The 25218-nt window shown below is 46.1% G+C and overlaps 1 protein-coding gene across 7 annotated transcripts in view; it reads left to right on the forward strand.

Moving 5' to 3' along the window:
• ARHGEF25 (Rho guanine nucleotide exchange factor 25) overlaps window positions 1–25218 on the forward strand; it is a 72745-nt gene that overhangs the window by 42874 nt on the left and 4653 nt on the right. For 4 of the 7 annotated variants that reach the window (XM_033137696.1, XM_033137723.1, XM_033137730.1 and 1 more), the window contains 13 exons: window positions 119–432; window positions 4306–4383; window positions 6122–6249; window positions 6737–6803; window positions 12100–12203; window positions 13295–13364; window positions 15446–15535; window positions 16535–16642; window positions 17884–17934; window positions 18361–18438; window positions 19815–20009; window positions 21827–22007; window positions 23849–24069. In XM_033137696.1, the coding sequence (XP_032993587.1) occupies window positions 119–432; window positions 4306–4383; window positions 6122–6249; window positions 6737–6803; window positions 12100–12203; window positions 13295–13364; window positions 15446–15535; window positions 16535–16642; window positions 17884–17934; window positions 18361–18438; window positions 19815–20009; window positions 21827–22007; window positions 23849–24069 (1685 nt within the window). The remainder of the gene's footprint in view (window positions 1–118; window positions 433–4305; window positions 4384–6121; window positions 6250–6736; window positions 6804–12099; window positions 12204–13294; window positions 13365–15445; window positions 15536–16534; window positions 16643–17883; window positions 17935–18360; window positions 18439–19814; window positions 20010–21826; window positions 22008–23848; window positions 24070–25218) is intronic. The other 3 variants (XM_033137714.1, XM_033137748.1, XM_033137705.1) reach the window with 2 other exon arrangements.

The following is a 25218-nucleotide window of genomic DNA, read 5'->3' on the forward strand; positions in this document are numbered from 1 at the left end:
GCCTCTTTCCCCTTTAGGAAGCAAGCATGGCGTTTGTGCCTCCAGATTTGTGTGTGCTTTGAGTATGTCACAAAATCAGTCCATGTACTCACTGGTTGTGCCTGTCCTCTCCCTGCAGATCCTTACTCCATCGCAGGCAGCGATGGCAGCATCTCTGCCTCCGTGGCTTCCATCCAGCCACAGGCATCCAGCAGCTCGGCTCCCAGCTCCCCCGCCTCCCGACACTCGGTCAGCACCCTCAAGAAATGGCTGACCAACCCCGTGCGCAAGCTAAGTGCCGGCGGGCTACCTCGGGGCGAACGCCCACTCAGGAAACAAGAGGGCCGGGCTCGGCGGCACGGGCGACAGGAAGATCGCAAGAGCATCGACTTGGGCCTTCTGGGGCAAGCAGAGGGGCCCTTTGCTGTCCCACCGCAGGAGTCGGTAGGCACGGTAAGAGTACAGAAATGCAGGCTTGCCATGAGCTAGAAGCTATCTTGTTTCCCTTCTGGACTAGCTAGCCCCAAGCCCCCTGCAGATGAGTTTAGGCAACTGAGACGGAAACATGCCAGAAGCAGGGGGGATAACATCCTACACAAGTATGCCCATAGAGCAGTGTCCATCAGCTTCCACCAAACTAGCCATGCTATCTGATGGGAGTGGCAGGCAAAAACATCTGGAGGATGTGCCAGGTTGGCAGAGGCTGTCGCAAAGCAAACAGAGCACCTCTCTGTGGTGCAGTGGGTCAGTGTCTCTGGACATTAACCAGAAGGTTGGTGGTTCGAGCCCACCCAGGGCTGTGGGCAGGTTTCCTGCATTGCAGGGGGTTGGACCAGATGACCTTTGTGCTCCCTTCCAGCTCTACAATTCTGTGATACCAGTTGGACTAGTAAGCCAAGCCACGTGATGTAAGAGAAGACCACCAGCATTCCCCCTCCATAATCTGACCAAGGGAGCAGGGGGGGAGGAAAATTGCAAGGCCAGATGTGGTCATTGGTGAAATCCTGAACACGAGCAGAACTCATTGACGACATCCATCACTGAATTGTCCCAAGGAATATGTAAAATGACAGATCTTTGCGCCATTATTAGTTGGAAGCCTCCCAGAGTGGCTGGGGGGGGGGGGGACCCAGCCAGATTGGCGGGGTACAAATAAAATCATCATCATCATCCAGCATTTTTGCTTCATTGCAGCTTTTCTTTATGTCCGCAAGAAGTTTGGAAAAATAAACCTCTAATATGTTGTGTATGTGTGTGTGAAGGAGAGGGTGTGGGTTTCTCCTTTCTCATCCCAGCTGGTAACTATTGAAGCACCAGAGCTATTGTGCTTTCCCCCTGCGTGAATCTCCCCTGGTTACTAATTCTCCTCTGCAACTTCAATCCGTACCGGTTCTCTTCACTCCTCTCCTGCAGAGAGGTCACTGCATTTCATTTTAATATGGAACCAGGCTGGGGAATGTGAAGGTCTGTTCTGTAAGGTTTGGTTGGCACTGTGTACCTAGCAGCAGCACTTAGCTCTGGCACTCCAAATCAGGGGCTGTCAACCTGGTGTCCCCCAGATGAAGAAGAAGAAGAGGAGGAGGAGTTTGGATTTGATATCCCGCTTTATCACTACCCGAAGGAGTCTCAAAGCGGCTAACATTCTCCTTTCCCTTCCTCCCCCACAACAAACACTCTGTGAGGTGAGTGGGGCTGAGAGACTTCAGAGAAGTGTGACTAGCCCAAGGTCACCCAGCAGCTGCATGTGGAGGAGCGGAGACACGAACCCGGTTCCCCAGATTACGAGTCTACCGCTCTTAACCACTACACCATGGGAGTTGTAGTGCACAACATCTGGGTGGCACCACGTTGACTAGCCCTGCTGTAGACATAGTTGTAGGGGGAACAGGAGGGGGAGTCAAAGGTCCATTGCACCTATTTAGACCTTTTGCTGTTTGTGAGCTGAAAAAGCAATCTCTCTTTCTCGCCCCCATTTTGTAAGTTGCTCGTTTCTGTGCTGTGATAGATGATGTGGGTGTCCTCTGACATACTGTATCTTTGAAGCACATCATTTCCCATAAAGAATTCTGGGCAGTGTAGTTTGCCTCTTGCAGAGTTGCTTTTCCCAGCAACCCTGGACAACCTACAGTTTTGAGGGAAGGAACGTGCTTCAAATATAAAGGTTTTGTGTGTGTCGCAGCCACAGCCTGATTTCATTCCTGACACCAGATTTGGCAGGACAAAACAAAACAAAATGTTTCTGGGCCCATCTGAAAGTGCTTTCTAGAGATATCCTCGTCCAAAACAATAAAATTAAGTTAATCCAAAGGATTGCCTTTTCTAATACGAGCCTACCAGTTTAAGGAGATCTTAAACGGAAGTTATCTTGTGTGTCCCAACAGTCCCTGAAATATCTGGTTGGAAGCAAGGTGGGGGGCCTTTCTGGTAGCTGCACCCAAGCTTTGGAAACTCCTAAGGGAAGCACATTATTTTCTCTCCCCCCCCTCCCCCAGTGTAAATTCCATTTATAACCCTTTTTGTTAAGGGTTTTAATTTTTCTGGAAGCTGGTTGTTTTTATCAGGTTCCTTTGGGTGACATTTAGAAATCTCTGCTGTTGTTGGGGTTTTCTTTGGGGGGGGGTAGATTTTTTAGGCGTTGGTTTTTTATTTTGTTGTTTTACCTGATAGTTATTGGACTCTTTTTGAGCAAAGTGAGGATATAAATCAGAACACCCTATTTTTTCCGTTTTTGACAAAAATTGTCTAAGTTTACATGACTGGTGCCCGTTGTTACCCCCCCCCCCCCATTGTGCCTTTTTGCTTTAAAACCAAACACCACCGAGATACTTAAAATCCCAAATAATGGAAAGAGAATAGATGGTGCATAATTAAGCAGTTGCATTTGATTTACATAATTCTGATTGAAGGATTTTAAGTATCCCAGTGGGAATTTTTGGATTTTTAAAGAGTACTGGAGGAGGCCGTATAAACATTCCTGATTGCTCTTAAAGGCTAAGATTGCTTTATTCTTGCTGCATTAGGGTCAAACTACATGAAGGGAGGGTTTAACCCCTCCCATGCCTCTCCCAGGACATTTTGCCCCTCTGCAGGGCTTACTTCAAGCTGTCAAACCCAGTGGGGGTGGGAATAAATTAAAAATGGTCAGGGAGGGGCATTTACAGGAGTTAATTGGTGGGTAGGGGAAAACATGCCTTGCCCACCCACCAGCTGTCCCCTGCAGATTTCCCTACCCCTGTATCTAGGCAAAGGAAAACAAACAAACAACAACAACAATAATAATTTATTATTTATACTCCAACTAAATATTAAAATACAATAGTCTGTCAAACATTAAAAGCTTCCCTAAGCAGGGCTGCTTTCAGATGTCTTCTGAAAGTCTGGTAGTTGTTTTTCTCTTTGACATCTGGTGGGAGGGCGTTCCACAGGGTGGGTGCCACTACCGAGAAGGCCCTCTGCCTGGTTCCCTGTAACTCGGCTTCTCACAGGGAGGGAACCGCCAGAAGGCCCTTGGCACTGGACCTCGGTGTCCGGGCTGAGTGATGGGGGTGGAGACGCTCCTTCAGGTATACTGGACCGAGGCCGTTTAGGGCTTTAAAGGTCAGCATCAACAATTTGAATTGTGCCCAGAAACGTACTGGGAGCCAATGTAGGTCTTTCAAGACCGGTGTTATGTGGTCTCAGCGGCCACTCCCAGTCACCAGTCTAGCTGCCGCATTCTGGATTAGTTGTAGTTTCCGGGTCACCTTCAAAGGTAGCCCCACATAGAGCGCATTGCAGTAATCCAAGCAAGAGATAACTAGAGCATGCACCACTCTGGCAAGACAGTTTGCTGGGCAGGTAGGGTCTCAGCCTGCGTACCAGATGGAGCTGGTAGACAGCTGCCCCGGATACAGAATTGACCTGTGCCTCCATGGACAGCTGCACAATTAGGATCCTTGTGCACTGGCATTCAGAAGGCGAGGGGCTGTTCGAATTTTGATATACACATTTGTGGAAAGGTGCCAACAGAGGGAACACTAGTTTGATCTGTAAGTAGTACAGACTGGCAAATGCTTGCTGTAGTGGCTGGTCCAGTAGAGCAGGGGAGGCACTGCTGCACAAACCTGCTCTAGTTATCTCTCGTGCTACTGGAAGGAATTTTTTATTTTGTTTTGACTATGGCAGACCAACACGGCTACCTACCTGTAACAGATTCTAGTAATGCAGTTCTCATAGGATGACTAATGATTTGGACAGGGATGGGGGGGGCAGAGAGAATTCCCTGTGGCCCCCAGAAGGCTGAGCTGGGCTGCCACCCTTGTCTAACATTCTTCCCTTGCGTTACAGGATAGCACTGCTCATCTCCCAGACCTTTCCCTGTTCTCCAGCCAGCTAGAAGGGGACGGCTCAGGAAAACGCACCCAGGTGAGCTGCAGGGTGAGGGATGGGAGCAAAGTAGGAAGCAACGTTGTCTTGCACCAGGTTGAGGGGGCAACAATCCCCCCCCCTCTTCTCCATGGAACCCCAGAAGCCTACAGTGTCCTACTTTACAGAGAACAGTCCTCTATTTTGAAGGTGGGGACGCAGTCCTATATTTGAAAGTGTTCTCTTTCTGAGGGCTTCCCAGTCCATGTCTAATTTAAGGGCAAAAGACCACAAAAGGGGAGAGAGCAGAGGCCTTGAAGTTGCCCATCAAATGTTATCAGCTCCTGGTCAGCAGACTTCAGCAGACACTACCAGCGGTTTTCCTCTTGCCCCACTTCTTTCCCAGGCAAATGCCAGTCCAGAGAAATCCCAAATTGCTGTTTGCTGTGATTGAATGCTAAAGAATGGTTTTGGGGGCTGGGGACAGCAGCAAACAAGAGGAAGTGTGGAGAGGGGCACACAAGTCACTTTATTTCTTCCCCACCATGGTGAGATGGACTGTATTTCCACAAACAATTTCATGCAAATTGGTGTCCCTTTTTTGTGACGCAAATCATTTGGGGGGCTGGGTTGTGTGTGTGCAACACATAGCTGGCCATCCTAGAACATGCCATTCAAAGCACCAGATTGTTTTAATGCTAGCAAAAATAGCAAGATGGAAAATGCTGCAGGTTCCAACAGAAACTGATTAAAAATAAAACAAGTGTGGAATGTGGTGCAGTTAATGAAAATGACTTTTTTGAGTATGACTCGGAAAAGAGGATGATATCAAGTAACTATGAAAACAAACGGCATGTGTTTATAATTTTTTTGAATTGATCTGAGGATTATGAAGACACATTACTTGGTTCCTTCATGGTTCTGTAAATGAATTTGAATGGTTTCTTTCCAATGTAGAGGCAGTATATAGGGCCACATAGCTGTGGAATATGTTGTAATTTATCCGGGGAAACGGGAACAACGGGCATGCTCCCTGCTGGCCCAAACACCCCCGGCCGAACTGCTGGTTGGACTTCGAAGCCCTGGAACAGCAGCAGAAACCAGAGACCTAGCTTCAGAAAGCCAGGCACTCTTTTCAATCCATTCAGCTGCAGAAGATGCACCACAGAGGCTGGCATGAGCATTATATACAAGCATTTATTAGGCGAACATGAGGACAAAAGAATGCACACGTGCAGTCACCTCCATGTTCGGAAAACGAAAACGAAAGTGCAGACTGAGGAACGGAAGTTCCCAGCAGCACACTGGAACACTATACAGACATGTGACAAGTTTCCATCCTCAGTCTGTTATTAAGGTGGAATTGGAATTACAACAAAATATATATATATATAGAGAGAGAGAGAGAGAATAAAACAAACCAATGAGAATATGTTTAGGTGAATGTCATTTGACTTGTGTTTTATTTGAAATGCTTTCCTCCAAAATTAGTTTTCAGCTCTATTTCAGGCACTTAGTCAATCATTTCCAAAAGCAGGATATGTACTCCAAATTGGAGAAGTGTTTCAGAATCTATGATCGATATTCTTTCCTTCCCCTGATCTTTCAGAGCCTCACGTGTTGTGAGTGAGCTTAAGGGGAAATAGAAGATCCTGCTATACCTTCTTGGCCCACACAAAATATTTTGAGTCTCATCATGGGTCCCCAGTGCCCCTTTCCCCAGTTAATCCACCCAATGTGAAATGTTGTAAGATGTTACGGGTTCTTCTCTCTTCCCCCCCCTTTTCTCTCATGGCAGGGCCCTGACTCTTCTCTGCTCCTTAGTGACCCTCCGAACCCCGAGCCCACTTCAGAACCTCCTATTCCACCCCCAGCCTCTGAGGAACAGGAAGAGGAGGAGAGGCTCAGTGCCTTAGAAAAGAGTATGTAAGTGATTTCTCTTGTGCACCAACTTCCAAGCAGCAGTGGGAAGGGCGCGGGGGGGGGAGAGCAGCCTCTGCTAGGGAGGGCAGATGCACAGACCTGGTGGGTACCAAAACCCACCCACAGACACAGGCACTATTTCACAAGTTTAGCAGATCCAGCACCTTGGTGCCAAGTATGTTGAACACATGCCCCATGTTTGTGGAGTGGCCCCTGGCTGTCTGCATATTCATGCCTAAAAATGTATTGATTATGATGGGGTGAACCGGCATAATGTTGTCCCGGTAGTATGCCTGCTCCATCTGTAACATGTCGAGCAGCTTGCTGGCAGGGGTCTTCCCGTGGGTCATGCATGGGCCTGTGTTGAGGAGAGGCTGGCAGCGTGCCTGTGGCATTGAAAAGGGAGACTGGAGGGGGAAATAGAGGGGAAGGGGGGGTCACACAGTGAGGTTCCTTTCCCTCAGACATTGCTACTTCCTCTCGCCTGCAGGTTTGTTCTCAGGGAGTTGATTGAGACTGAGAAGATGTACGTGGAGGACCTGGGCCAGATTGTGGAGGTGCCAACATCCACTCCATTTTAGGCACTGATTCCCCTCTGTCCACCAACGGGGCTGTCTCCAGATTTTTGTGGGACCTTGGGCAAGAACCTGCTTGTCTTCCAGTGAGAGAGCACACTGCTTGCTGCTCACCTCTGTGTTTCTTGATCCGACCTCCCCGTTGTTGCCCTAGGAACCTAGGAAGGAAAGGTGGATTAAGGATCAGGATCAGTCCCAAGAACCCACAGTGGGCTTTCCATGGATCCAAGGCCCCTGGGCTGCTGGCTCTTGCCACATCCCACCAGTCTCTTCCATATGCTAGTATTTTAGTAGTTCTACGCCCCACCCTTTCTGAAAGAAATAAGAGCCCCAGTGGCCACTGGGGGGACTCACTGTGTTTCCACCCCTGCCCACACAGTGTTCCTTTTCTTATCCAAAACCACTGCCTTCTGTGTACAGAAATTTCCCTGCTTTTCACACACTGCTGCCTGAATAACTTTTGCCTGGCAGCAACATTGACCACAGACATTTAATGTTAAGCAGGGGTTAATCTGAAAAAAAAGTATTTTGACCCCAGTAAGTATCTCAGGCTTCTTGTTCTTCCTTTTTTGTTTTAAAAACAAGGGAAGATCAGCGTGGCATTTAACTAAGTTTTCCTCCGTGCACGCTAAGGGGACCTACCGGTAACTAAGGGCTCATCCACACTCAAGCTTGTCCCATGATTTCTAGTCACATATTGTAGAAATTATTTCCATAACTTGATTTTACATGGATAAATAGTCCTCCTTATTTGAGTTACAGGTGGGTAGCCGTGTTGGTCTGCCATAGTTAAAACAAAATAAAATAAAAAATTCTTTCCAGTAGCACCTTAGAGACCAACTAAGTTTGTTCTTGGTATGAGCTTTTGTGTGCATGCACACGAAAGCTCATACCAAGACCAAACTTAGTTGGTCTCTAAGGTGCTACTGGAAAGAATTTTTTATTTTATCTCCTTATTTGAGCTGAACTTGCTGTCAATCAATAACAATGATGAAAGATTAAAAAAAATATTGAAAGATGTTCCAATAGCACCTTAAAAACCGACTAAGTGTAAGCTTTCCAGGTATGAGCTTTTGTGTGTATACACACTTCTTCAGATACTCTGAAGCAGAGGTCGCTACAACCTTATAATTGTTGATGACTGTTCATGATGGAAGTTGGTTCCACAGCGAAGGGCAAGGGATTTTTAAAGGGGTAGGTGACCAGAATTAGTTTTAGCATGTATAATGGGACATGAATCCAATATCTCTATTCAGACCAGGTCTCTCCATAGTTTTTAGTTTGGTAATGAGTTGTAATTCAGCAACTTCCCTTTCAAGTGTATATCTAAAATTCTTTTGCAATAAGACAGCTACTTTAAGATCTTGTATAGATCCTGGGAGATTGAAGTGTTCTCCTATTGGTTTCTCTGTTTTATGATTCCTGATGTCAGAAAAAAACAGAAAAACAAAAAAACAACTCTCTAATCTTTACAATCTGACACCAGGAATCATAAAACAGAGAAGCTATCAGCAGGTTGAAAGAACTGCAGGGTTTGCAAGAAGTTCAAAAAATATTCAGGGAGAAAAAACTTGGAGAGGGCGTTGTTTTTTAAAAAAAAAAAAGCTCAATGAGGACTTGGCATGCTCTTTGAGCATTGAATATTGACTAGCTGACTCAGGGCAAGATGGCAAACTGATGGGGAAAAGGGAATGGAATATCCTAGAAGTGGGCCTGGCTGGCTGGCACCCTGAAAATCCCATTGCACATTCCACTTGTGAGTTCAAATACTGAACTAGCTCTTTCATTGCTTCTGCTAACTAAACTAGTCAACTTTCTTTTCTGACTTCAAGATCTCTTTCCTAGGTGGCTTCAATCAATTTACAGGTGAAACTCGAAAAATTAGAATATCGTGGAAAAGTCCATTTATGTAAGCAATTGGTTTCATTAGCTACTAGAGTTTAATATATGAGATAGACTCATGACATGCAAAGCGAGATATGTCAAGCCTTTGTTTGTTATAATTGTGATGATTATGGCGCACAGCTGATGAAAACCCCAAAGTTGAAATTGTTAATTTGGGGTTCTCATCAGCTGTACGCCATAATCGTCACAATTATAACAAATAAAGGCTTGACATATCTCGCTTTGCATGTCATGAGTCTATCTCACATATTAGTTTCACCTTTTAAGTTGAATTACTGAAAGAAATGAACCTTTCCACGATATTCTAATTTTTCTAATTTTACCTGTAGACCTCATTTCTGTATGGGTTTTAGGTTCTTCATAATTTTTTAGTTCCTTAAATTGCGTTTTCGTTTGTTGACGAGATTCTTTCAGAACTTTCCAAAATTGCTTTGGATTTCACTGTCCTAAACAATTTGCCACCTTGGCCACTTAACTCTTTACCCCCACCCCCCACCCCCGGTGCCACAGAAGTTTAGAACAAGAGAGCAGCTCTGGTTCTTAAGCGGATCTTTTGGAGGCTCCTCTGTGTACATTGTGACAACTGTTCCTACATCTGTTCCTGGTGATTGCCTTATAATCAGTTACCAACCCATAGAAGGGTCCATCCATCTTGACCTATAAATATCCTTAAAAGCCTTTGGCGAAGGTATTTGCCCAATCTCTTTCTGAAAAGCCAAAGATACAAATCTCCACTGACTTACCTGTATATACAGAGAATGAGATAGATGTTTGCTGATGATTTCATAGAATTCCAAAAGATTGGCGAGGCAAAACTTCCCTTTGCAAAAGCCCTGTTTATACTTCATTTCCTAAATTTTTATTTACTCATTTGTTTTAAAAACTGGATGAGGAGAGAAGCACAGAAACCTCTCCAAGTAAGAGTGTAAGAATCCTTAATGTGCTTTTGGGGTGGGATGGGAGAGGGGAGATTGTCCTCAGTCCAGGCTTATGATCAGTTGGGGGGTCTGGGGTCCAAGGGCAGGAGCCTTGTGTTTTGGAGGGGGCTGTGAATGCTCTGTGGGGGGGGGGAACTTCCTTAGCAAGCATTGGTCTTATGTTCACAATGAACAGGGTTCCTCTCATGCAACAGAACCTCCTCTTCTCTTCCCACATGCCCTCCAAAATCTGCTTCAGAAGGCCCTCCAACCCTCTGGAGCAGATTTTGATGGGGCTGCAGGGAGACGGAGGGGGAAGTTGCATTGTCGAAGTGGAAGTCTTGTTATGCAAGCAGAAAGGTAGCATTGGCGACACCCTCTGTATTTAACTGTTCTAGCCTTAATAACGCTTCCCAGCAGTGTACCTGGAACAGGGCTGCCATTTCCTGGATCTTCTCTTCCTCCCTAGTTCCTTTTTAAAAGACTAGAAAGATATTGACGGCCTTCCAAGTCCTCTCTGTAAGGAGGCTAATATAATAGTTCAGCAGTTCTTCATCTGTTCTTTAAGAACTGTTGGATGAATGCCACCTGGCCAGAAAACCTTGTTCCTTCTTAATGTTTTCACTTGGTTCTAAGACAGGCTGATTCAGCCTTGAGTACCCTTCCAGCGTGTTTTGAAGACTGAAGCAAACAATTCCTTCTGTTTCTCTGCAATTTCTCTGTCTTCCGAAAAGGTCTTGTTTTGCTTCCTTGCCATATAAAGGTCCCCCTGCCTCTTCCTGGTTTTCTGCTTCTGACATCTTTAAAGAAATAACGTATTGATTTCTTCAGCAGTTTGTGCTTGAGGTTCCTTTTTGTCTCTTGCCACATTGTACTTCTATGTCTTGGTTTGCTCATTTGTGCTCCTCCTTCATTTGGGCAACTGTTCCTCCTTTAATGAAAATAGTTTTGCCTTTTATAGTCTCTTTGGCTCTGCTGTTTGACTGTGTTGGATTACTGTTGAGCTTGTTTGTGCTTTTCTGCTCATCCGTGGTACATATTTTATTTGGGCTTTTATTGTTACATATTTAATATGACTTGCTATGTCAACCTTATTTTTTTCCATTTTGAGCATGCCTCTTACTCAAAATCAGGCCACCAGCCATTTCTGCCACCTAGCTTCTCCTGGTTAAGCCATCTCAAATGATGCAAAAACTCAAGATTCCCCACCCACAGCCTGTAACCAAAAACATAGTGGTGCTAAGAGGGGGAGGGAGGTGGGGGGGAACCAATGCCAGTCATTGCGAAATGGGGAGAATAACCACTGCACTCTAGTACATCCATTTAGATTAAAATGATTTGTTGCAAGCTCATTCTAATTCAATTGCCAAAATAAATGCAACGTGCCAACCACAATGTCCACAAGACAGAAAAATTAATGCCCTGTGCTCACCAATTTGTTCTCAAGCTAGGAGAATCAGGGTCCAACCTGCCAGCCTAGGAAATAAATGCAACCATGGTCAACTGGAGCAAAATTACTGCTTTAACTGAAAAGTGAAGAAATACTGGCTGCCCATTGGTCGGTACAAGGAGGTGGGGGAAAGGGAGCAGGACGGCATTGCTTCCCTGGCTTGTCAATCACCCCAGCACTTTTTTTCTTCCTTTCTAGAGTTAGCCAAAATACTGGAAGGCAAGAGCAGATTTGATTTTTACTGACCACGTGGGTAGAATTCTGCCTCCACTCTTTCCCCTATATCGCCATAAATAAAAGGGCTGGAGACTTTTTTTAAAAGGGGGGGGCACTTGGGTAGGGCTCATCCACACAGGAGCATAATGTTGCTAAGGACCTGAGATACTGGGGTTCAGAACAAATAATGCAAGTTGAGCAAGTTTAAATTTGATTTCCCTAATACATATTGGGTTCCGATTTGGGATTCAATTGCATCTAATGCAATGGCCCTCTTTTCAGCTCTGCAAGGCAGTGGTTTTTCAAGTGTTCAACTTTTTTGTGGTCAAACACCTGATGGGGTTGCAGAGGAGTTGGCAGGGTGTGTTCTAGGCTAGGCTCTCTGTGCAGGGTGCTGCTCCATCACCCTTCCTTGTGGACTGGATGCACCAAAAGTCTTCTGCAGCTGTTCAGGTCAGGGGGCAGATCTGGTTAATGGCAAGCTGTCTGTTGGGGAAGCTTGTCTGCCATTGCTGTGATGCTCCTTGAGGAATCCCTGATCAGCTTCTGAAGAGTGCCAGGGTTCCCCTGAGCACAGTTGGAAAGCCATTGTCAAGGGTGTTGTGGCTGCTTCCTCCGCAGTTGCCAGGCCACAGTGCTTCACACCAGGGTCCTGCCCATCTTCTGCGCTCTTCTGGGCACTAACTTAGCCCAGACACATTCCCCTTAATGCCACCACCCTAGCTCTGCCTCCATGGCCTCAAAGAGGAGGCAGGCAGCCTTCTCTAGCCTGCTCTTCTGACTTCTGCAGGGCTATATGGCGACCATGAATGCCCGTGGTATCCCAGAGGACATGAAGGGCAAGGACAAGATAATCTTTGGGAACATTCACCAGATCTATGACTGGCACAAAGAGTAAGTAAGCACCCATTCCTGGGTGCAGGTCATGCATTGGCTGTGGAAACCTCACAATGGGGGGGTGGGGGTGGTAAGGGCCGCCTGTTGTTGACGGCTGGTAGTGACTCCTCTTGGATTCCCTGGCCCAGGTGCTTGTGGCCAGTGTGGAGCAGACAAGATGAGGGGGAGCAGCAGTGGTCCACCATCATTGGGAATTGGTGGGTGGCTGCTCTCCTCCTGTCCCCAACCACCCACTGTCCAATCTTGAAAGAGGTAAAAGTACTGTCAGGATCTTCCCTAGTGTTGCTCATGAGTAACGACAGAGCCTTCAGTAGCTAAGACTATTTATTGTGCATTACAATTTACAGTGTAGAGCTGGTTCAAAACATGACCGCTCAGTCACTTGCAGAATCCACAAGTGCCCCTGTCCAGTTTCCCGCCCAACACCAAAGTCTTGCCACCCTAAAACGGCATCTGCGGTGCCTCCTGACCCCCCCCCCCAATGCTGTGCTGGCGCCGGAAGCGGCAGTTCTCCCTCAACTCCTCTCTGGCTGGTGGTGCTGGGTCTTTGCCGAAAGTCTCCCAGCCTCTGCAGCTCCCCCTCCCTTGGAGAGAGCTCAGGCGAAAGGCTAGATGAGGAGGAGGAGGAGGAGGAGGAGGAGGAGGAGGAGGAGGAGGAGGAGTCCATCGACAGAAGTGGCTGGGGTTCCCTGTAACGTAGAGACCCCTCCTCTCTCGAAGAGCTGCTCTCCCAGTCCTCCTCCCGAGGAGGACTTCTTTCCCTGCTTTCCTCCTGAGCAGGACCTCCAACCAGCCCTTCCTCTCGGGTAGCCCCCCTGTCCCCCTCCTCCTCTAGAGGAGGATCTCTTTCCCCTCGCTCCTCACAAGGAATACCTTTGCTCCGGCTCTCCTCCCGAGTAGGACCTCCCCTCGCCCTCTCCTCGCGAGGAGCCGGGCAATCCCTGACAAGTACGTTTGAGCCACCCTTGGGGAACATTTGAAGTAGCGAGTCCATGGGATGCAGTGCAAGAGGAGGGATGGTTGGGAGGCAAGATAACTTGTCCTGCAGATCTCACACTCTTTCTGTTCCCTCTTATCCCTGATCCCAGTTATTTACTCAAGCAGCTGGAGAAGTGTCTGGAGGACCCTGATCTTCTGGCTGAACTGTTCATAAAGCACGTGAGTCTCTGGCATTGCTAAATACGAACAGAAGAGCTGCTGAGCTGAGCCACAATGGGTGGTGGATAAATGGACAGGGCTCCGTGATATTCTCGGCACAGGAGGTGACAGTGGTATCAATCCTCTGTTGTTCATCCCAAATGCATGTTGCCTTTGAACACAGGGGCTTTTCATTGGGCTAAAGCACTGTAAGGTGTTTGCAGACTTCTGCCTTTACCTCTAGAATTGGTTTGAGATACAAACCCAAATTCCAAATGAAATGATAACTTGATAACTACAAAAGTAATGAAGGGGAGGTTTGTTGTGAAGGGGAAAGCTGCTTACCCTTTTGTTAATTAGGTAAAGGTAAAGGGACCCCTGCCCATTAGGTCCAGTCGCGGACGACTCTGGGGTTGTGGCGCTCATCTCACTTTATTGGCCGAGGGAGCTGGCGTACAGCTTCCAGGTCATGTGGCCAGCATGACTAAGCCGCTTCTGGCGAACCAGAGCAGCGCACGGAAACACCGTTTACCTTCCCGCAGGAGCGGTACCTATTTATCTACTTGCACTTTGATGTGCTTTCGAACTGCTAGGTTGGCAGGAGCTGGGACCGAACAACGGGAGCTCACCCCATCGTGGGGATTCGAACCGCCGACCTTCTGATCGGCAAGCCCTAGGCTCTGTGGTTTAGACCACAGCGCCACCCGTGTCCCTTTGTTAATTAGGTGATTGCTAATTGGTCCAAAACAAGTCAACAAAATTGTGCAGTTTACTAGGCTGGAGCATAATAAGGTCAAGGCAGTTTGACTCTGATGGAAAAATTCTATACTTTTTTTCTTGAATGAGATAGAGAGGAAGGATGCACACTGGTTTTTTTAAAAAAGTTTTAAAAATAACATCACCATCAACAATCCTGACATGGAGGAGCATTGTTGTGTGAGAACAGATAGCTTTCTACTGTTATTATTTGTAAAGTGCTATATGGTGAATAATTTCAAATTCCAGGAGCCCCCCCCCCCCTAACTATTCCCTCCTTGATGAGATGCTCCCATTGCCACCCTGCATTTTCCTAGATCTTATGGCTCTATCTTGTCAAACTTGGATGAAGTGGACTCTAGTCTATGAAAATTTATTATGCCGTATTTGTTAGTCTGTTAACGTGTCCTAAGAGTCTTCGTTGGTTCTGAGGCAACAGATTTAACAGGGCTGCCTCCTCCTGGATATTATTCATATGTAAGAATAAATATTGTTGTTGGAAGGTTGCTTAAAAAAAAACAACCAACCTATTTAAGAGATGACTTCACACATCTAACAAAATAGACTCTAGCCATGGAAAGCTTTCCCCAAAATAAATTTGCAGTACTACCCTTATAGCAGAATCCTTCAACACAGCTAGTTTCAGTGTGTTCCTTGGAGCTGCCTGCCCTAGTAAGCATTATCAGGATCACAGCCTTGGTAGCCTTGAAGATACTGCATTAATTCTTGTAAATAAGTCAGAGTCATGCATATCCAGATAAGTAGATATGAAGTGCGCCTATTTTTGTACTTGGAGTACCTGTATCCTGTGGTAAGATGAAGCACTCATCAGAGCTACTGACTCGTTTAAAGGGATCGTTACCAGTGTTGCTGAGCAGGGATTTGAACCTGCCTCTTTGACATACAGGTGAAACTCGAAAAATTAGAACATCGTGGAAAGGTTCATTTCTTTCAGCAATTCAACTTAAAAGGTGAAACTAATATGTGAGATAGACTCATGACATGCAAAGCGAGATATGTCAAGCCTTTATTTGTTTTAATTGTGATGATTATGGCGTACAGCTGATGAGAACCCCAAATTAGCAATTTCGACTTTGCAGTTTTCATCAGCAGCATGCCATAATCATCACAATTATAACAAGCAAAGGCTTGACATATCTCGCTTTGCATGTCATGAGTCTATCTCATATATTAAACTCCAGTAGCTAATGAAAACAATTGCTTACATAAATGGACTTTTCCACGATATTCTAATTTTTCGAGTTTCACCTGTACCTTCCCCCAGACTACACACTTCAGATTTTGCCCCAGGTATTCTGCTGAATTGTTCCCCTGTTGTTTTTCAGGAGCGCCGTTTGCACATGTACGTTGTTTACTGTCAGAACAAACCCAAATCTGAGCATATTGTGTCCGAGTTCATTGACAACTACTTTGAGGTAAGGGGCCACGGGATTTGCTGCCGCTTTGCTGTCTCTGCAGCTTCTGCCAGTGGCTTGTCTTGTCCTTGGCTGCATACATGTGATACCTCCGGATTGCGTTCAAAGCACATTCTTACCCTTCAAAGAATTCTGAGAACTGTAATTTATCCCTCACAGTGTTGTAGTTCCCGGCAAACCACAGCACCCAGAATTCTTTGAAGGGGGGAAATGTGCTTTGAACATTCTTTGAAGGTATAGTCTCTCTCCTGCTAGAATCCGCCTGCCGCCTCCTTTTCTTCACTGCCCCCTGCCCCACCCAGGGCTCGTTCATTCCAAGCTGTACTCCGAACACAAGTAAAGATGCAAAATTGCCTTTTCTCTATTGGATTATTGGGGCAATATTGGCTCCTCTTTTTGGCAGCAGGTGTCTCTCAAAGGGTCAGATAGAGGTCTTTCTAAGTCTTGCTACTTGAGATTATTATTATTATTATTATTATTATTATTATTATTATATTATTACATTTATATACCAGCCAGGGATCAAACCGTCAGCATACAAGCAGTCGTGTAGGAAGGGTGTGTGTGGTGGGTGCAGACCGCCCTGGGTGTTATCACTGAGGGGGGTGACAAAATGGCAAACAAACGTGTTTTTGAAAAAATACCTTTAAAGCACATTTCGCCCCCTAAAAGAATTATGGGCACTGCAGATTACCCCTTTCAGAGTTACAATTTCCAAAAAACCTTATCAAACTGCAGTGCCCAGAATCCTTTGAAGGGGAGTGCGCGCTTTAAGTATACTTTGAAGTTACAGTGTGTACACAGCCTAGTGAGACTTTTGACGCATAGGATAAGGGGGAAGGGATCTGAGGTCTTCCTGGGAAGATGAGTGGGGTGCTTTGGGAGAAACAGGAAGATTTGGAGGTGTCCTGATGGAGTGGGCAGGGATTTAATAGGCAGGATGATTTATCTCCCACACAGATCCACAGGGTCCGATCTGCTTTGTTCTCTCCTTTCCAGGAACTGAAGCAGGAACTGGGGCACCGCTTGCAGCTCAATGACTTGCTCATCAAACCCGTACAGCGGATCATGAAATACCAGCTGCTGCTCAAGGTGCTAACGTGGGAGGTGGAGTGTTGCTTTCCAAATCTAAGGCAAATGTGTGTGTGTGTGTGTGTGTGTGTGTGTGTGTGTGTGTGTAGGGGGTGAGGCCAACAAGTTCCTGACCTGTAGCTAAGGAGAGACAGCAGCCAATATGTCTTCTGCTGGGTATGATATCTATAGTAGTCTTTGGAGCAGTGGTCTGTTTAATAATATTACCTTTATTGTCAATGTACAACCTGTGTACAATGAAATTAACCGAGCCTCCCCCCCCCCACAAACACTCGATCTCATTGCACTCTACACACCAACCCCGAAAGTCAGTTGCACCTTATTATTTTCCATTTTAAGGGAGAGATCCTGCAGCCTCAAGTCACCTGCAGGACAGTGAACCATCCCAATGTCACAAAAGGAGTAGCTGGGGTCTCCGTTGGCTGACTAGCACCACCTAATGGGTAATGGTTGTATTTGCCTCCAGAGCTGGAACCAGGGTTAGGGCAGCTTCCAATTTACAATGGCAGCTGTCATATGGAGGCACTTGGTGGCTACAGTTCCTTGCAGAGTCCCATTTCCCCAAGCAACGAAAGGTTTGAAAGATAGCACTGCTGGGTTTAGTTCCCTTTGGAAGAAGAGAGTTAAGGTTGTATCCAAAGTTGTCCACGCACAGACTCCTGCTTGCTTCACCTTCCTCTGCTCCTTCCATGCATCCCCCCACACCCCAAAATCTGTTCTGGAAGATTGGGGGACAGATTTACGGGACATTGGGGGCTGTAGTGGGGGGAGGAGGATAAGGTGAAGTCCTCATGTGCAAGCAGAAGTCAGCTCATGCATAATACCTGCTTTATTTACAATATGCAAGGACTTCCTATAAGCAGACAGCACAGTCTGAATCATTTGTTTCATAAGAACATAAGAGCGTGCAGCTGCTTCAAGGCCATGGCCCATCTAGTCCAGCATCCTGTTCTCACAGTGGCCAACCAGATGCCTGTGGGGAACCTGAAAGCAGGACCAGAGCACAACAGCAACACTCTCCCCCTCCTGCAGTTTCCATCCACTGGCATTCAGAAGCATTGCTGCCTCCACCTGTAGAGACAAAGCATAGCCACCATGGCTGATAGCCATCTAGGTTGGTGGCCAACACTCCCTCCGGGGGAGCAGGTGCCACTTGGAATTGGTTGCATGGCTTGGCTCCGGTGAAATCCCACTCGCTCATCAAGGACTCCTACCACTAAAGAATGCACTTGTTGATTTCCTCTTTTCCCTCCCAGGATTTCCTGAAATACTATGGCAAAGCTGGCAAGGACACAGAACAGCTGGAGGTAGGACTCGGAGGCACTTGTAGCTGTTGCTCCCCAGTCCCACCCTTGTGTATGGGCTGGATGGTATTGCGCTGCTGCTTTCAAATCAGGATCTGCAGAACTGTCCCACGAGGGCTACCACATGGTATGGGAATATTTTCATTCTGGGTACGCCTTGAGAGAGGGAGCAAAGGCTTTATTATGTCCCCGAGACTGCACTCATAGCTGACAGGGGTCTTGAATCCATATCTCATAATAGTGTCTACATGGAACTACGGCCCATCAGTCTAAACAGGGCAGGTGTCCAGTGTTGTTTCACCTGGCCTGCATCTCCTGGGTTTAATGACACTGGCACTGCTCACCATGGGTGCGTGCACAGCCAGCCAGCCAGCCAGCGTGCTATTCTGGTCCCCTGCTTTCGCCCAACTGCTTTCCTTTGCCTTTCAGAGAGCTGTGGAGGTGATGTGTTTTGTTCCTAAGCGCTGCAATGACATGATGAATGTGGGGCGTCTTCAGGGCTTTGAGGTAGGCCCTGGGAATCAATGGCCGGCTTGGAGATTCTACGGATCCCGTGGACGCTAGGCTCTTAGCCCTGATTTTCCAATCAACTCCTTCATTTTTTGCAGTGGTGGCTGTTCAAGGAAGAGAACCTTATAATTCCTCTTCAACCAGGCCTTGGGCTGATTAATATTCTATGGCCTTTTAAATGTGTCTGTGGGAGAGGGGGTTGTTGTGTTATTTTTAACTATTTATTTTGTGCTTCTATCCTGTATTTTAATCTCGTGAACTGCCCTGAGTTCTTTGGATAAAAGGCAGTTTATTATTATTATTATTATTATTATTATTATTATTATTATTAATTAATTAGCATTTTAAAAGGAGGGTCCTCCACCTCTGTGTATGTTGATCTGGGAATCGTGAGCTTAAAATATAGGAACAAGTGGGTAGAAAAGGGAGAGGTAATTGAAAGAACCTCAGGGCCTATCACATCAGGGCGCGATGAATTTTTCAGCTTTCAAATTCCAAAAATGAGGGGTACTGAAAAGTTGGAAAGAATGACTTGGAAATTCAAAAGATATTTTGGTTAAATTAATGTAGTTTTTGTTTAGTAATGAAAATGTGTGTAAAATTGCATAGAAATTATTAAAAACGATTTCCAAGTACTTGCATTTGTTTGTTTGTTTGTTTATTATTAAGCATTACCTGACATTTTCAGAAGGTAAAATAAAAAAATTATTTGGCTTTCTGAAAACTGTGTATGTGCATCTTCATCAAGCGTAGAGACATTTCAAGCCAAGTGTTGCCCAGTCACAAAAATTATAGCAGATTTGTATTCCTCACACCCAGAAACATATTTTTAAGGGCCCCCCACTGAAGCAATTTGCCCTAATCCACACCCCCTTGTCCCACTGCTTTGTCCTGAGGAAAACTGCTCTTTTGTTGTTTTCTTTGGATTTCTGTTTGTCCTGATTTAAAGCTAAAGAGTGGCTTTCCCTGGGAAAGGAGTTGGGCAAGGGGGAAACCACTTGGCCCCCTCCTTTCTAGGCACGGCAGAAGTGGAAGTGTGGATGAACCCTCAGACACGTTGTGAAATATCCTGTGGCACAGCCCTTCCTGGGAATGCACGGCTTGAAATGTAAGTGCGTATTTTGGTGCTGCCTCAGATCTAAAAGAAACCAAACTTCCCTGCATATAGAAAGTTGCTGAGTAAAGAAGAAGGGTTCTAAGCTTCTCCTTGACAGGTTAGTTTTCTAAAGGCAGGCAGTTTTTGAGATGGGTCAGAATTCAAAGGTGCAGTCCGTCACCTGCAAGTGGTAATTCTGAGTCTTCTGCCTTAAGAACAGGGCAGTTTTGTGCCTTCTCCCCTGCTGAGTAACTAGGACATGCCCTCTCTTCTCCAGGGGAAACTGACGGCGCAGGGGAAGCTGCTGCAGCAGAACACCTTCTGGGTGACGGAGCAGGCAGGCGGGATCCTGGCCCGGGGCCGTGAGCGGCGCATCTTTCTCTTTGAGCAGATTGTCATCCTGAGTGAGACCCTGGAGCGGCGGCGTGGTCCATACGCCGCTCCAACTTACGCCTTCAAGAGCAGCATCAAGGTATTACAGGGCTAACAGCAGAGAACCTAGGCAAGCCTGTATTCCCGTACCTATCGCTGTTTACCCCATGTTTCTGCGGTTGCACCGTGCATCTGCAGCAGGGACCACCAAACTTTCTCAGCAGGGGGCCGGTCCACTGTCCCTCAGGCTGGATTATATTTTATATTTTGAAAAAAGGGGGGGGGGGAAATGAACGAATTCCTATGCCCCACAAATAACCCAGAGATGCATTTTAAATAAAAGCACACATTCTACTCATGTAAAAACACGCTGATTCCTGGACTGTCTGCGGGCCAGATTTAGAAGGCGATTGGGCCAGATCTGGCCCCCGGGCCTTAGTTTGCCTACCCATGTTCTGCAGAATGTAATTGTGAGCACGGAATTTGGCATCCTGAGAGTCTATGCATGTGTGTAAGATTTCATATGGCTAGAAATTGTGAGTGAAATTCAGCGTGGTGTGCTATTGCAAACGTTCCATCTGTGTAAGCGTTTCAGCTTGTGAGACAGAACAACCCCCTTTTCTACCCCAGTGCACTGTTATGGGGGTTCTTCTGACTCCCCTCCTCTGAGCCAATTTAGGGGTGCATGCAAGGGGAGGGAGGAGGCCCATTTGCACAGGGCTTCCACTGATGGGCTCATTAGGTGAATCCTGCCTTATATATATGTATAGCCTTATGATGGCTGTGAAGATAGGATTGAAAGTGTGTGGGCATTGCTTGGCGTAATCTCGGGAGCAGAGAGCAGGGGTAGTGCAAAGCAAGCAAATACGGAAATCAGCTGCCTTTGCATTCTTTGTTCAGGTTTTGGAATACAGCTTTTCTCGGCACAAGAATATAGGCTGGCTTGGTGTGCAGCCTTGGTGTACGGAACGTTGATCTTTGTTTAAAGCACAGAGATTACACAGCCTTGGTTATATCCAAAGAATCACATAATTTCTAGGACTTCATGAATGTGCAGGTGTACCCAAATCTGTTTACTAAATAAATAAATAAATAAATAAATAAATAAATAAATAAATAAATAAGGCTCTTCCTTTTGCTTGACTGCACAGGCCCTCCCTGTTTGTCCATTTTATTGCTAGTATCTTCTTTAGGGGTGTTGGCTGATAGTAACCTCAGTCTGTTTAGAGTCATGCCTAACCTTTAAAACTAGGGATCCATTACATTTTGGTAGTGTTCTGTGACATATATAGAAGGCCTTTATTATAGAGAGGAAAATGTGGGTATTGAACACCTTCTTTTAAAGGAAGAATATAGTTTCTCAACTGATTTTTTTTCTTATTAAAGTGCATATATTTCACTCATAAAACACAGCATATTATCACATATGCTGGGTATGTTTAGCCTGGAGAAGAGAAGGTTAACGGGTGATATGATAGCCATGTTCAAATATATAAAAGGATGTCATATAGAGGAGGGGGAAAGGTTGTTTTCTGCTGCTCCAGAGAAGCAGACACGGGGCAATGAATTCAAACTACAAGAAAGAAGATTCCACCTAAACATTAGGAAGAACTTCCTGACAGTAAAAGCTGTTAGATAGTGGAATTTGCTGCCAAGGAGTGTGGTGGAGTCTCCTTCTTTGGCGGTCTTTAAGCGGAGGCTTGACAGCCATCTGTCAGGATTGCTTTGATGGTGTTTCCTGCTTGGCAGGGGGTTGGACTGGGTGGCCCTTGTGGTCTCTTCCAACTCTATGGTTCTATGATTCTTTTTCTTGCTTTTGAATGGACATTGCCCGAGAAAAGACCATGCATATTATCTTCCACTGGACAAACTTAGCCTCTGTTGTATTTACCTATCCACTATCCATCTCAATGCCAGGTCAGCTGTTTGGGCCTGGAGCCCTGCGTGGATAATGATCCCTGCAAATTTGCACTGATCTCTCGCGGCGCAGAACGGGGCACCATCCGTTACGTACTGCAGGCAGCAACGTCAGAGATTGCCCAGGCCTGGGTGGCTGACATCAGCCTCATCTTGGAGACACAACGCGACTTCCTCAACGGTAGGGGGTTCAAAGAGATGGTCTGTTCCTAACTCTCTCAGGCGCCCCACTGGCCCTTAAACAACATCCAGACTTCTTCAAGGAGTGGTGCCTCAATATTTTCTTTCTTCATTTTCCTTGCTCCTGGTCTGGATGGAATATGAAAGCTAAGATATTTCCACAAAGCTTTGCAGAAGTATGGAAAACTTCAGCTGGCTTCTAGATGGTGGCGCAGGGGCGCAGAATAGACAATTTTCAAAGAGTAATTTGAATTAGAGGCTACTGCCTTTCAGTGAGTTTAAATACAGTTTGGCTCTTTCTGAGTGAAAGAAATGACCCAGCAATAGGTTTGTTTAAGTTTGTTTTAAGTTACCTGTATTTCTAATTCAACTTCTATCAAAATTGATCCCAAGTACAAAAAAAGAGAATATTTCAAGTGATAAACACCCCAGTTCCATCCCACCATATCGTATCAGCAGGAATAAAACCATAATAAGGGCCCTGATATTTATTGAGCATTCATCCTGATTTGCTTGCACAAAGCTTATGCGGAGGTTAGATTACATTTAGCTTTTATTGAGTATTCATTCTGATTATTTGTGTGTGGGGGGGTGTGTGTGTTAAATGTCAAGGACCATTCATTTGCTGTGGTATTGGAGCACTTTAATCCACTTTAAATGGTGCAAACCTACAGTTCTGGTATGCAATTGAACCACTCCTGCAAAATCAGTAGGAATGTTCGTTAAATAAGTCATCTGGAGGTACAATCCATTCTGTCTCTGTCTGTCTCTTTCTATATACCAGCCCCCGACCCCCATGTCTCAAGTAGCCATACATTTTTACTTCAAGCAGAAGCTGTGTGTTGCGGATCGAGCCAACGCACAACTTTGGAAGGGTTGGGTGAGTCCCAAAGTAGATGGCAGAGCTGAAGTGGACTGCATGACTTCAGACTGTCAGTAAGCAGGAGGTCACATTTTTTTTAACCCTTTCTCAAACAAAAAGCTGAGAGATCTGTATTCTAAATCTTTCTCTCTGATTTGCTGTGTTGAGAAAAGGTAGTGTGCCGTCCGTCCCTGTCCCCCCGCCCCCCCCCTCACACACAGGGGAACAAGCAAAAATAGGATTCCCACCCTTCAGTTTGAAGTCAGATAGCAAAGACCCTGCCATTTTGCATACTGTGTAGATCAGTTCTGAATGACTCTTAACTTGAATGCATGGACTATGTCTAGGAAACCTTTATTCCACCAAGGGCCATGTTCCCCATGGGGAAATCTGTTGGAGACCACATGCCAGTGTGGGCAGCGGCAGAGCCGCCGTCCCCCTCTTAAGATACTCACTGCCCCATAATCTCTCAAAAGAGAGAAATAAGTGTGGGGTAGTGATGATATGAAGAAATGGGAGTTGGGGGGGGGGTGTTTGTGCATGGGGTGCTGTTGATCCTAGGAGCTGCAATGCACCCTGGTGTTGTCTGTGGCCCCTCATCTGCTTGCTGGGCTTCCTCCTGTCAATGCCATGCAGTTTCCAGGAGCTGCTGTCTTCAGGCACTTCGAGCACATTGAAGTGGTGGCTGCTGAAGCAGCACACCTCTCCTGCTTTTTGCAACGGAAGGATGAGGGTACTTGAGCCACCTTCTGACAGTGGCTTCTGAGAGAAGCATTGGAAGCTGCTTGAAGCCCTCCTAAGCAGGTGGGGCTGTGGGGTGTGCTGTGGGACTTCACCCAGTGGTTCCCGCATCACTCCCCTAAGGAGTCTTTTTTCTTTCTTTCTTGCAGAAGATTAAGTTTCACTAATGGAACTCAGAGCGTTTTGTGTTTCCATTGTGTGACCCTGCAGTTCATTGCCCCTTTCTGTTTCCTTGCCAGCACTGCAGTCGCCCATAGAGTACCAGCGCCGAGAGAGCAAAACCCATAGCCTAGGACGTATTGGAGTCCCGCATCATTCACTGCCTGGTGGACCCAGCCGGCCCTGCTCCTCCGTCTCCATGGACCAGAGCAAGGGATCCAGCCTGCAGCCTCACAATGCCTCTCTCCCCTCCCTCTACCTTCCTGGCCCAGGCCAGCCTGAGCAACAGGCCTATGTTGAGGTAAGGTAGGAAGGTCTTAAACGGAAGATCCCTGTTGAATTAACAGCTTTGTGAGGTTTGGCTGGCACAGGTGAAGTTCCTGTTCTAGCATTGGAGTGAAAGGGGCAACAGGAATTTGAAATTCGGTGCTTGCATTTGTTAAACCTCATTAACACATGTATAGTTTGCAAGAGCAGAAAATGAAAACAATCATTTGTCATTAAAACAATCCACCATGTGTGCTGGCTTGAGATTGCATTGCACACATGCTGTCACAGAGACAAAAGAAGCTTGTCTTTCCCACACATCTCATATCAGTATTGCCTAACAAAATTTCATTTTAAAAAATGCCCAAGGGGAGATGTTCCAAAAATGTAGACATTTAACCTCATCAGAACACAATAAGGGCCTGCAGGATCAGGCCAGTAGCCCACCTAGACCAGCATCCTATTCTCACAAGGGCTAGCCAGAAGGCTATGGGAAGCCTACAGTCAGAAGTTGAGCACACCAACCACTCCTCCCTTCTTGCAGTTTCCACCAACTAGTATTCAGAAGCATTACTGCGTCTGAGAACTTCCTTGTTAACAGCTGCTCAACAACAACAAAAAAGAGAAATTGGAGCTCATCATTCAGCTAGTATTTTAATCTCGTTTGTAAACTGTCCCACAAATATTTATATCAAGGGGCAGTGTAGATAGCTTTGAAAATAAGAAGTAAAGAAGGAAATAGATGATACATGTTTTCCTGTTTGGGACAAAATCTTGGGGTCTGTTAAACTGTAGGGTATTGACCTCATCCCATGCAGATAGATTTTCTCCTTGTACCCTTCATTGATTAATCCAGAGTGGTAACTGCTAATGGATTAGAATCATCCTCTTCCTGCAGAAGCATGTGTTGAGCAACCCATGCATGAGCTGCTCCAACTGTAAGAATATGATTGTGAGTGTGCTTAAGGGGTGTTAGGGAGTGTGTGGCAGGCTAGTGGCCCTTCCGCTGCCACCAAGTGGAAGTCTTTATTTTTCTGGTTGCCTCCACCAAACAATCTAAGCTCACCTGGGTTTCTAGAAGAACACACTTAGGTAGTGTGTGGTTTGGCTTTTAAGCATAAGGTGGGCAAGAGACCACAAGCCTTTGTGAAAAAGGTTTAAATGTTCACTTAAAAAGGTTTGA

This window comes from Lacerta agilis, chromosome 2 (genome assembly GCF_009819535.1).
Source record: "Lacerta agilis isolate rLacAgi1 chromosome 2, rLacAgi1.pri, whole genome shotgun sequence".
NCBI classification, from domain to species: domain Eukaryota; kingdom Metazoa; phylum Chordata; class Lepidosauria; order Squamata; family Lacertidae; genus Lacerta; species Lacerta agilis.